Source organism: Astyanax mexicanus, chromosome 17, assembly GCF_023375975.1.
Source record: "Astyanax mexicanus isolate ESR-SI-001 chromosome 17, AstMex3_surface, whole genome shotgun sequence".
NCBI classification, from domain to species: domain Eukaryota; kingdom Metazoa; phylum Chordata; class Actinopteri; order Characiformes; family Acestrorhamphidae; genus Astyanax; species Astyanax mexicanus.
Genome location: NC_064424.1, coordinates 20524220 through 20538083, shown reverse-complemented (window position 1 = coordinate 20538083; position 13864 = coordinate 20524220). Strand labels below are relative to the sequence as shown.

Genomic DNA, 13864 nt, shown 5'->3' with positions numbered 1-13864 from the left:
GTGGCTACACATGTACTACCTTTAGTTTTTTTTTTTTTTTTTGCCACAATAAATAAAAACCTACTATTCTGGGAAGGCTTTAATCCTTTAATTTTAGTGTGGTCTGATACTTATTTTATATTTATTTGGACCAAGCCTGCAAAAGGTCAGTGTGGCATAATCATGCAGCAACATTGGTTGGCTCATTGTGAGTAAGACCCTCCTTGCATTGACCCTTGATTGGCATTGGGCAGGGCTCCCTCATGTTCATACAGCTCTGGAAAAAGTAAGAGATGAGTTTCTTTGCTTGAATTTTGTTTTTGTTTTTTGCACCAGGAGTGGCATGAAGCAGTGTGTAAGACTGGTGGAGGAACATGCCCAGATGCATTAAAACTGTAATTAAAGAACAGGGTTATTCCACCAAATCTTGATTTCTGAACTTTTAAAACTTTATGAATATGAACTTGTGCTGGTACAAGTGCATCAAACACAGCAGTGTTGCTGGAGTTTTTAAACACAGTATCTTTACTCCTGGACTAAGATTAGCACACCAGCAGCATCCTGTAGGCAGCATCCTGCGACTACTGATAAAGGGACTAGAGGATGATCAGCACAAACTGTGCTAAACAAATGGATAAATGTAGAAATAAGGAAGTGTTCATAATATGATTCCTGATCAGTGTATCTGTGTATGTATGCATTCGACTGAACTATGCAGTTCATCAGGAGCATGACATTATAGCATGAATGCAAGGCCCCTACATAATCCAGTGAGGAATCAGGTCAGACTAGTCCTTGTGCTTTCCGGATGTGTAAAAGGACTGTCTGTTAATGACAAGGCCTTGCATAACAGATTGAAAACAAAGATAGCTTTCAGTTCTTTCACAATACATCATATAGAGCAGCAAAATCAAGAAATTGACAAAACAAAGTGGAACATAAAGCCAAATGCTGCATGCGGGTACATTGTGAAAGAATGTTTTGCAACAGACACGTCCCAGTCGTAATCATGAGTGTGATTTGTGCCAAAATAACTAAAACCTAGTTGGTCAACAGAGACATTTTCACTAAAAATAAATAATAATTGGCCATTGGAGACAAAAGTCAGAGAAGACATTCCAGTTTAACCGCAAGCTTAGTGGGTCAATGGAGACGTTCCAAATGGAGACACTGCTGTTTAATCATAGTTGGTCAGTGGTGGTAGCTTTGGTCATTATGGACATCAGAGTTAAGTAAAAAATATTGGTCAATGGAGATACAAGTCAGTGAGAGACAAGCTGTTTCAATTAAACTACATATTTTGTTGGTCAATTACAGATTATCTACAAAATTAGTTAGTCAATAGAGTTTTTTTGCCATTCAGTGCTAAAATAGAACAAAAACAAATAAATCACCTAGAAAACGGCTGACACATGAACATAATTACATAAATACTTATTACAGTGCAAGATAAGGTTTCCCATTCGTCTCAGACCACTGTACAGTAACACTCACTGCTCAATCCCTGGTTTAACTGAAACACAAAGGACAGACGTTTTAGCCGACGGTTGCAACATCAGAGACTTTAATAGCAATGTCTTATTTACAGGCGTGTACATGTGTACATCCATCCGTACTGGAAGGCTGTCCGCAAAGCTGTTTGGGAAAACAAAGGGTACAAAAGAGCCGGTTCCTGCTCCACGGATGATCTCCTTCTGTGACAAGAGCAGACAAGTCTCACACACACACACACACACACACACAAAAAAGTGCACGATTAAACCGCAGGAGATCAAACAGGCCCCTACAGTGGCCATGTTGAAAAAGGTGGAAGATGTCCCGAATGAGGGCGCATTCACCTAATCAAAAGAGAACTCAATTACACAGTGCTTCCAGAAAGAATAGCATGAAGGAAGCTGCTTAGACTGCGCTCATGGCAAAAACAGTGCTCCTGCGTGTCCTTCTCTTACTAAACCAAACATGGGCTTTAATTCACATTCCTTTAAAAAAAAAAGAAAGAAAGAAAGAAAGCAAAAGCACCCATATCTGTTCCCCAAAACAGGGCCATTATTCAAAGTGTGCTCTGATGATATTCCTTTGATGGAGGGTGATATGGGCTACATACAGACTTACATAAAGAAGAAAAAAAAAGTATTTACAGTGTACAGGATTCTGAGCTCTAATTTCATTTCCCATGGGGCAACATGCCTGTAGAACACATGTACAAAGCATTCCATAATAAGCACTCTCAATATGACGAGTGTTTATAGGGCTTTTGTTGTGTTTAAAATAAATATACAGACAATAAAAAGCACATACTGCCTGAACCACATCAAATGTAACATCTTAAAAGAAGCAACTTTAATTTCATGTCATCTAGAGAACTAGAGCGAAAGAGAGAAAGAGAGAGAGAGGGAGAGAGAAGAAGAAAGAGAAAGAAGAAAAGCACTGCTTTAGATTCAATTCATCTAACGTTGCCATTCACAAAAAGGAAAGGATCTTTGTGAATGGTGACCAACAGCGACTGGCTGTTTCCAAGTCAAACGTCATCAGAGGAAAAAAAAAGAAAGAATAGAAAGGAAAAAAAGAACAACAAGACTGCCTCCTATTGGATAACAGGGCACAGTGCATGCCGTTACTACAAAGATATAATAAGGCATTAACGTACATATCACTGACTGGAAATGCAAAAAGCACTTGACGTTAAAACCACTAATGAATTTGTACACAGTAACATTTTTTTAGCATCCACAAGTTTACATCTAGAAACATAGAAAGTGTGTCTTGCCATCCTCCAACAGAGCGACATTTTTCAGAAAAAAAAAGGAGAGGGGCCCCTTCCATCATGCCGAAGGAAAAATGGGCCTTCCTTTTTAGATTTGTAGATTACGCACGGGAGAGTTTTGTTTTTCTTTCTTTTTTCTTTAAATCTGCATTTCTCACTGGGTCCGTGGCTCCAGGATCCAAGATCAGTTTTCAAAAAGCTGAGCAGGAGAAAACAAAAATAACTTTATTAATAAAACATAAATAATGTGTTTCCATGAATGATTGACCCCTCCAAATACTCTTTTCTAGATCTGCATGCTAAATTCCAGACACATATTCCTTTTGGCTGCTTTAAAATTAAAATTAAAACAGGACATTTTCATGGCAGAGAATGTTAAAGAAAAAAAAATAACTAAGAACATAAACCACTAACATGATGCTAATATTAAAGTACTTAATTTATGCCTGGTTACATCATTAGTATAGGATAAATATCATTAACGTGTCTAGATAAGGCCAAGTCACATAAAAGTGCAAGAGTTGCCTCTTCCATCACGTCGAAGGAAACATGGGCCTTCCTTTCAGATTTGTAGATTACAAAATGGAACTTTTCTTTTTAAATATATATTTTTTTGAATATGCATTTCTCACTGGGTCTAAACTTACACTGACCTTAGCAGTGCGACTTTCAGTTATAAATTTACCTCAGTAAGTCACATTTAAGTGGAATTTACATACTTGTGGTAAACTTCCTAATGCAAAGTTACCACAGCTAACATTACTTTCCTAGGTTTCCTAAGTACCTTAAGTTTATATCTTTCATTTTAATCACTACACGTTAATCTGTAATCTGTAAATGCTTAAATCTCTGTAAGATTCACTCAACAACAGAAATTCTTCCCATTACAACATAATCACCAGTAATTATTGCTACGTAATGAGAACATTATATATATTATATACTCCATTCCAAACATCCAACAGAACTCAGTCTAACCAAAGATACTTTTGGCTACCAAGTGTAAATGTTTAATGTCTCATATCTGGATTGTTTTCTGCTAAAACAAAAAAGTTTTAGAACTACTATAGAACTCATCAGGATTATACAGGTTCAGTGTGCACAATCCAACACTATTAGAACTCCAGAACTTAATACCTTCAGTAGATGAAGAGAACTCTGGTTCGAGGGAGAGTAGAAAATGAGTCTGCCATTTTGCGGATCTTGGCATAGTTGATGAAGCCCCTGAGGAAGAGCAGGAAACCTGGAGGACAAGGAAATACTTTAGGGTGTCTGTCCTACAGTCCAAACAAAAACAGCTCAATCTTCCCAAATAAACACTGATAATCACCACCACATCTGGAACAGCCAAATTACACAGATGCACATATAGAAGTATAAAAGTATATTTCTAATTAAAGAGCAAATATGTGATGCAAATACATTTCATGAACTAAACATATGGGGAGATCTGAATATTTCTTAAGAATATTAACAAAATAATTCATTTATGCTGGGGCTTTATACTTCTCTAACTAGCCCACACCTAGCCTTAGGCATAATGGGAATAAGTTCATGTTTACATCATGTTTATCTGCTCTAGATAAGAGTCCTATTCTACTGGCAATACCTCTCTAGAGGGATTATACAAGCTGTGTGTGCATTCGCACATCTGTGTCAACAGGTGAAACTTAAACTACTTAAATGCATGCATTATGAGTAGAAGACATATAGAGTATTTAATAATTTGGAATCTGTTTCTTTCATTAATATCTTTTATGTACAAAAACAGCCGAAGCAAATCAGTCTACTTACCAAGCACCAGGAACACCCACCACAGCCAATATTGGCCATCAAAATAGCCAGGAAAGTATGTTGAAAACTAAGAATAAAAGACACAAAGAACAACAGAATTCCTTTAGTGAAAAAGGCACAAAAACATACTCATCTTTTAAGATGAGTGCAATTACAGGAAGTTACAGGTAGACAGATATGTATGTATGTATGTATGTATGTATGTATGTATGTATGTGTGTTTGTTTGCTGGTAAGTCAAAAATTGTTTGAGGTGGATAAATTTAGGAAGTTGTCATACTCGAACAATCAGGATCCACTTGATGAGGGACAAGCCAAAGCCAGAGATGGCGCCATAGCGGCCCGCTGCTGAAGTGGTGAGGCAGAACGACAGGAAGAAGCCAATCCAGTTGAAGAGGAACGCCACTGTGATGAGATAAAACAAAGGATTAGTCAGATCACATGTCATGTTCAAAACACTGCAGCAAGCAAGCATGTCTAATTTCAGGCTCACAACACATCTTTGGCTCTAGATTTTGTTCACATTACCAGGCTGAAGTGACAAAAATGTGGTGCAGATCTGATTTTTTTCATGACCAAATCCGTTCTTTTTAACATCAGACTTGATGTACTTTCCTATGTGGTCCTAAATCGGATACGTATCCATTGCATGGACATGGTACATGAATGTGAACGGTCAAATCGAAATTCATATGTATTTTTGCTTTTACACATGCGCTATGTGCTTCTCTCTCGTATCCACACATCTCTCGGTGTAGCAAAAAAAACAGCAAAAGTAAACCCCCTGTCCTTTTTACACCTCCTCGACCTGAGCATGTACTTCAGACCAGGTGTTTGCGCTTCACTCGATGCTGCTAACGCATCCATTTCCCTTTATAAAGCTACGAGTCGCCTCTCAAATAGGACGTTTTTTTGTTGCTTGTGAAGAAGGCGAAATTTATTCATTTATTATCAGTGTGCGCATGTGAGACACAGATACAGATCACTTACATTTGTGAATGAGAACCGTCAAGCCAAATCCAAGCTGAGAAACAGATTTGAGCAATATGGCTTGTAATGTGAACGTAGTCTATATCAGAGTTGACTAGTTCTGACAGTGTTATGTTCTGTTCAGGTTTGCTACTGATAGTTAATGTAGCTATACCTTTCTCTGTGTAGTAATCTATATGAATAAAATAAAATCACAGTTTTAGTGATTTGTGGGTGAAATGAGTGTTAAAAAAATACTGCATCAAAGCAACACAGAATGTATTTTTAATTTGCAATAACAGATTAAAAATAAATGTGAGAAAAAAAAACTGCATCTCTGACCTCCTGTGCCTTCACAGAACAGGTGTATTTATACTGATTTACACACCGACCAGACCAATTTACACACCGCTGGACTCTTTTAACTAATTAACTGGCTTTTGAAGAAAATTGATTGCACTGGATTTTGTTTAGGGGGTTCGGAGTAAGGGGGCTGAATACTTTTGCACATAACACTTTTCATATGTTTATTTGATTAAAATAAAAAAAACAGGTCTCATTTATATTTGTTCTACTTCGTGTTTGTCTATCACTTAAAATTTCAATAAAATACATTTGTAAGTTTGTGGTTGTAAGGTGGCAAAATGTAAAAAAAAAAAGTTCAAGGGGTATGTTCACTTTTCCAAACCACTGTACTACGTAATAAGTAAGTAAAGTAGGCACTAAAAGGCTTGCATTACTGTTATACTGGTTCTATTTATACATGTACTATCATTTCCTCTTTAATCACCCCCTCATCACTATTGCCTTGTGTCTTTTGTGTCTATCTGTGTCCTTGTTGTATTGTACATATAGTGTCTCCCATTCTTTTAGATTTATACATTTATTTTCTGTACTTGCTGTAATATTTGGGAAACAGAGTAACGTAATTCCAATTCTTTGTATGTCCTGTACAAATGCAGTATTGACAGTAAAACTACTTGACTTGTGAAATGCGTAAATGTTGAATGACCTTGCATTAAGTCCTGTGTGTAAAACCCTGTAATATAACTCTACCTTCCACCATGCAGAGATGCACATGGTAGATGTATAGTGTTAAAAATTGCCAAGAAATGTTAGTTCTCATACATTCTACAGACTCTCAAATGTTTTTGAGAAACTTCACTTAAAATACTTCATGAATCTTGATTATTAATCTAGTGTTGCAATACACAGTATCTGTGTGGGGTGTCTCTAATCAGAACTGCTGTTTGCAAGAATGCTACTCCAAATATTAAGTACATACTTAAGAAAACTGTCTCACCAATTAAAACCAGTTTAATGCAAAAGTATGGACAGCCCTTTATAAATGACACATTCTCTTTATTTGTAGTAAAAGTTAAGAGGAACATATATTCTACTGATAACAACCTTTACCTTAAATAACAATTTTCTGCACATTTCAGTCACCAAAAAGCACTCCAAAAGTCTTTTTTTTTTTTTTTTTTTTTTTTTTAGAAATATGATGACTTACGGAAACCTAATTACACTTACTGAAGAATGTCAGCATGAAAATGCCATCATTGCCTATTCGCAACTGGTCTGCATCCTCAAAGTCATCCCTGGCCACAAAGTCTTCATCCTGCAGGAAGCATTAAAATTTTTAGAGGGGTATATAAACGAAAGAACATGGAGTACACAAGAACTCTGCAGGATCTTAATAGAACACAAAAAGGTAAAAGAGTGTGCACATCATAGTAAGGGAGGGGTCAGATTTCACTTGGTGCATCATCTTGTGCCTTGTGCCTAAAAACTTCAGACAAGAGGATCGCAAAACACAACACACAGACATACCACAAGATCTATATACACAGTTCAAAGCCAAGTCAGATTAAGTAAATAAAAATAGCATACACATCTAAACGTGATGAAATCAAATTTTTTGTTTCTCGAAGGTCTTGAGACATTTGTAGGTGTTTCAGTTAGGTGTAGATAGTTTTAGGTTTTAGGACTGTGCACCCCGGGTCAAATTACATGTAAATCTTATTTTTCTAAAAGTCAAAATAGACAGAGAGCTCTTAAACTTGTAGAAACTTTCATTTTCACCAGCGGTGCCAAATCCAACAGGGGTGACTGTACATTAGTCCTGCTGCAGCATAAGAACATGATTAACAAGATCTTCACAAAACCCCTGACAGAATCTCCAGGGAATAAGTGAAAAAAGGAGGCCCATTTCCTCTGCAAGTATATTCAGAAGGAATACTGTTCTCCAAAGCAGAAAATACACGAGGCAAAAGAAACGTCCAACGGAAGTTAATGTAGAAGTATTCTATTTCAAACCAATTTGGTGCATTTCCTAAAGGTCTGACACCATGTAAACAACAAAATTCTGTATTCATTATGCTGCTTTATATGGTGCATCAGATATCGGTCTTCTCCAAAGCCGAATGGGTTTGCAGTTCATTAGATAGCAACTGCCTGCCACCTGTACATTTTGATCTATTTAAAAAAGAAAAAAACTGTAGTAAGTATATTTGTTTATTTAATTACAGCTGATATAATTCCTTCAAGGAATTTTGAGACAATTTTGGTTGCATCAAAAGTTTTAAAATGTACCTGACTACATTTACATCCGAATTTGAAGGATGTTCATGTGGTGTTCCCTCCTTTTATCTATACAAAACCCAAAAACACTGAAGAAGCAACATAGGCTTGGTTCTCTCTATGAGGAAGAAGTGAGGAGATTACTCCTTTACTTAGAGGGCCATACGGTTTTCAATATGGGATTTTTTGTGTCCTTTGTGCTGAATCTTCTACAGCAGAGTGGGCCAAACATTTCTTTATTTATTTAACTTTTTTTTTTTTTTTTTTTTTGCTGTAGTACTTTGCATGGCTCTTCAATTTGCGGCTCAAATGCCAAAGCTGACCCATAAGAATGTTGGTGTTCTGGCTCACCAGGAATTTACCCTAAGTCCACACCATCGACCAATAAGAGAACAAACATGAAGAAGCATTTTAGTAACAAAACGAAAACACAGTGTTAATGCTACAGTTTACTACCTTTATTTATGTATAGTTTTGCATTTTGTGTAGAACACTGTGCAAATTCAAAAGAATGTTTAAAGATAAGGTGATAACCACTTATAAACATGACAAATAAACTACTATTAATGATGGGAGGCTTTGATATGTTGATTAACACTGGCATTCTTCTGTTTTATTTAACAATAGCTTCAGACTACTCCTTCTCAGTTATTACCAGTTCTGACACTGAGAAGCTTTGATAATTGATTATCATTATTATTATCTTTTTTTTTCTTTTTTGTGTATGAAAGCAAGTGTGCACTTAATATTTTTTATTAGTGTTATTATTGTCACTTTGCATAAAAGTGTGTAACTTTGATCAACCAAAATAAAATAAACTAAACTAATTTTTGCTTCCTGAGACAAACTTTAGTTTTTTATTATAAGCTGCACTTTTGATTCTCAGTAACTCAGTAACTGTCCAGCTCCAGCACAATTTTAGTACCCATTGTGTCATCACATGACATGAACCAATAATTCCTCTATGAATAACTGTTTATAGTATGTCTCAAACACTGATGCAAATTTCATAATACACGGACATGCCAAAATCACGGGACAGCTGTGCGTTAACTGATCTTTAAGGGTATGTGTCCACAACTACTTAAACTTACTTTAGATTCTGTCCCATGGCTTTATGAATGTCAGTGTACAGTACAGGCCAGAAGTTTGGACACACCTTCTCATTCAATGCGTTTTCTTTATTTTCATGACTATTTACATTGTAGATTCTCACTGAAGCCATCAAAACTATGAATGAACACATGTGGAGTTTTATGTACTGAACAAAAAATGACCTGGCCTCCACAGTCACCAGACCTGAACCCAATCCAGATGGTTTGGGGTGAGCTGGAGCACAGAGTGAAGAAGGCAAAGAAGCCAACAAGTGCTAAACACCTCTGGGAACTCCTTCCTTCAAGACCGTTGGAAAACCATTTCAGGTGACCACCTCTTGAAGCTCAATGAGAGAACGCCAAGAGTGTGCAAAGCAGTAATATGAGCAAAAGGTGGCTACTTGTTAAGTTATTTCACCTTTTTTGTTGGGTACAAAACTCCACATGTGTCCATTCATAGTTTTGATGCCTTCAGTGAGAATTTACAATGTAAATAGTCATGAAAAAAAGAAAACACACTAAAAAAGAGAAGGTTTGTCCAATCTTTTGGCCTGTACTGTATATACTGCTTCAGTTTGAGACACCAACTTTTAAAACTTGGTTTGTTGGTCCACTTTAATTAGAACATTGTTGGTAAATTGTGGTCCTGAATGGCCAGATTACTGCACAGCTCAAGCACATCAGATGCAACTCATCTGTAATAAGACAGGTTTAGTGGCTGTGTTACAGCATCAAAATCAGCAAACTGTGTCATTGATTCCTTACCACAGATAAAAAAAACAAAACAATCCATCAGTGTAAAAACATGTTCTAGCTCCACAATCTAAATACCCTGCCCTCTATGAACAATGACACCTAGGGGCTTTCCAAGATGGATGCTACCAGTACAGACTGACACACTCCCACTCTGTTACTGTACCTCCAGTGCACGAGTTACATCATCAAAAGTGTCCAGATGTTCTCTGTGCTGTGCGCAAGCAGTGTGGCAAAAAAAAGGCAAACAACACAGTTGTGAGAAAATGGAAGGAGGTTTAAAAAAAAAAAAAGTACAATCACATGAAATAGGGATGCATGATACAAGCAAAAACAAAAATACTAGCATTGTGATTATACAGCATTTGCAATATCAATGAAGTAAATTAAACGCAACTGATATAGTGTAATGTGACAGCGGGCCCTAAAATGTCCTATGATTTGTGATCTCTTATACCACTATTAAGCACTGCAAACATGAAGGTGTCCTGCCAGAAAATGAGAGCAGTCCCAAACAGATTTTTGGAACACCACATGCGGTTCTACATACAATAAGAAAACTTATATTTTATATTAATCAAACTTTATTTCAAAACAAAGCTTTTGCTATATTGCAAATTTGGTTCAGGTCTGTGCAATTGTAGATGATTATGCATTAAGGAAAAATATTTTAAAACACATGACAAAAAATATCCCACTAAAACACATGTAAAACATAAATGCAAAAAAATATACAACAAAACAAAAACAATAAAAAAAAAAAAAGAATTTAACAGGGCCCAGTGCCATGATGGTCTGACCAAAAGTATTTACTCTAAGGAATATTCCTCTAAATTAGTCAGGGAGCTCTTGCCCACACAATAAAAAAACATACCAACAACAAAAACGTGAAGAATGTAGGCGCTAATGGTTATAACAAATAAAAACACCCTAATCGTTTAGAAATACACTGCAATCTTCATTCTTTACAATGTGTTATGCTTAATCTCTTGAGTGGAGATGCACTGTACTTACTCGTCCTGCCACAAGAGGGACAGAAGCTTCCGCCTTGCTTCTCTCAGCCTCATCATATGATGGCAGTGATGTGGCTACATTGTAAGAGGGAGGCTTGGGGAACGCGGCATCATCTTTGTAATCAAAAAATGCTGAAGGCAGAGGAAAAAAGGCTGAATTAATACCCCTTATTGTATCATACGTCATCAGAAACCTCTTGCTGACGCTAATGTTTGGGCAGAATTAAATTCAAGCCTTTTCTTGTTAGAATAAATCACTACTCCGTATGTTTTCACTATACGGATACCGTTTGCTTGCTTGAATTACACACCTTTCCATGTAAAAATTCACTAAAATCTATGAATATTAAAAGACTCATACCTGCATTTTCAGGTGCGATGCTGCTGTAAGGGGGCGGAGCATCACTTGCCACCTGTTGTGCCTCCTCTGGTTCCTCTTCATTGGGCAACTTGGGAGAGATAAACAATTTGTTGACATGTTTAGATCTTCTTTTTTTTTTAATATTGTGATATTATTTTAGGGTCGTTTCGTCCATTTTAAAGGCTAATTGGAATTACATTATGGTAAGGCTGGCTGATATTGTACAATATATTGATATCTGATATTGTATCTCGGTATTCTTCAAATATATGAATGATTACACTTTTTAGTTCTTACATGTTATTTTTTATTTGTAAACAGACATCACCATTAAGTGATTTTGTGATGCTATTGTTTCCTTTACATTCAATAAAAAGAAATTACAAATAGTATGCAGATGCCTTCAACCCGACATGCTGCTTTTTTCTTATTAAACACAAGACAATCATAACTTCCTTAATATTTAGTTAAGGGAAAGAGTAAAATATGAAAAAATACTGTCACTTAAAAAAAATGCTCCATCAGAATCAATACGATTAAACAGTTATTCGTTTAATCAGATTGATCTGTTTAAAGTCCCAGCCTTACATTAAGGATTAAGGATATGTGGAGCTGATATTATGACAAGTCAGGATGACTTCACAGATCTGTTTATTAATATAATGATTAGTAGTAATGTTTTTTACAGCTGACAACCGACATGACAAACTCTACTCTATTAGTTAGTAAAAACAACACAACAGTACTAAGTTAGGACCTGTAGTTTTAGCTGGTGTCATTTTAAGATATGAACATCTTGCCATAAGAATTCATAACCTAGATTATACCCAATATCTAAAACTCGCAGCAAATTAACATTTAACTAATAATACACCGCGCTGTGTAGAGGACGTGGGTTAGCCACCTCTAGCGATGTGTTTCTGAATGGAATGATAGCTGAGCATCTCTGTCAGGTAAATAAACCAGTTTAAAATCAGAATAACAACCAAAAATAACCTGTAAGAAAACTGTAATGAAGTAAATGCGTTCCGTTTCACAGCAGAAAGTTTAACTAAGCTACTTCATAGTGTATTAAACTGGCTGATCTAATGGGACTAACGGAAGCTATCTAGCCGTTAGCTCATTAGCTTGCTAACCTGGTAAGCTAGCTTAGCTAACAACATAAACACACCGGAAACTCCTCGCTATGGCTCTGGCCCGTAAGAACAGTCTTATTACGGTTACTGTTAAGTTAACTTACTTAATTCACTGCCGTTTGTCTGAGAAAACAACGAGGGATAGATAAACTGTTTTAGCTGTATCAGCGAACTAAAACAGACAGCCGTTCTATCTTTCCCCATGTGTCTTTAAATGGACACATAGCCTGACCCAAAACAAACAGGCCTTCGATCTGAGCCACAATCCCCGGTGTTTCCTAAAGTTGCTCCACGCCGCTAGTGACTCCCGAGTCGGTGTCTCATCCAGCGGCTGGCTCTTCACAGTTCGCCACTCACCTGCTGATATCGGCCGCTGGATTCCGCCATGCTCGGAAAGCTCGACACGACGCGGAGAAAAATATTCACAACACAAACAATTCAGCCCGCAGATCAGGCTACCAAATTATATAACTTTACTGTGCTCTTATCCGCGTCCGCCCCTCCACGGTCACCTACTTCCCGTAATACAGCAGCGCCACCACACGGCCACCCGGCCGGAAAAACACAGCCAAAGGACTTGATTCGAATCTTTTCTTTAAAAAAATATTCTAACTACTTAAAAAAAAGATTCGCATGTTTTTAGAAACTGGTTCAAAGTCATTTTAAAATATTTAAATATTTTCCGAAACTGATATGAACAATCCTTTTTTTTGTTTTTGCCTTTTTAAAGATTTAAATATTTTTCAAAACTGATCCAAACTCATTTTTTAAGATTCAAATCTAAAAAAAAAACTACTTTTAAATATATATAAATAATTCAAAAATTCATTCAAACTGCTTCTTCAAAAGATTTAAATATTTTTCGAAATGAACTCATTTTTAAAGTTTCAAAACTTTAAACTCAAATTACTTTACTTTTTAAAATATTTAACCATATTTAAAAAGATTAAAATATAAAAAAACTGATTCAAACCACTGCTGCAAAAGATTTAAATATTCTCATAAACTGATATGAACTAAAGTTTCAAATCTTCTTCAAAACTGATTTGATACACCTTAAAAAATATTCAAATTTTTTTTTCAAACTAATTATTTTATTTGTAGATTCAAAAAATTGTATAAGCTTTTAAAATACTGTAAAGATAAAATAGACATACAACAGCATTACTGCTAGTTTTGTCCCAAGCTGAGAGAACATGAATGAAACCAAAGAAAACAACCAAACAAATAAAAACTAGTCAACTATTGTGAGCTAAAGCACACAAAAAAAACAGGTGTTGGAATCTAACTTCTGACCTGGTGCATCTAGACAATAGATTGGGCAATGTTCTGAGGATTTGTGATACAATGGTACAGTGTGTTACCATAGTGCATATTTAGAAGTATTTTGATAGACTAAAACCATCATATCTGTTTAAT

The 13864-nt window shown here is 36.1% G+C and overlaps 1 protein-coding gene across 2 annotated transcripts; it reads right to left on the bottom strand.

Moving 5' to 3' along the window:
- Positions 1-1526: 1526 nt before the first annotated feature.
- ndfip1l (Nedd4 family interacting protein 1, like) lies at positions 1527-12982 on the bottom strand. Of its 2 annotated transcripts, XM_007247020.4 has the most exons (9): positions 12803-12982; positions 11310-11397; positions 10950-11080; positions 10102-10149; positions 7039-7126; positions 4817-4941; positions 4538-4604; positions 3881-3986; positions 1527-2942 (listed from the first exon to the last, which is right to left on the bottom strand). In XM_007247020.4, the coding sequence occupies exons 1-8, from the start codon at positions 12830-12832 to the stop codon at positions 3883-3885; spliced, it is 681 nt and encodes a 226-aa protein (XP_007247082.1). In that variant the 5' UTR covers positions 12833-12982; the 3' UTR covers positions 1527-2942; positions 3881-3882. The 2 variants fall into 2 exon arrangements, with proteins under 2 accessions (XP_007247082.1, XP_007247083.1); XM_007247021.4 differs by lacking the exon at positions 10102-10149 and having other exon boundaries at positions 12803-12980.
- Positions 12983-13864: the final 882 nt, after the last annotated feature.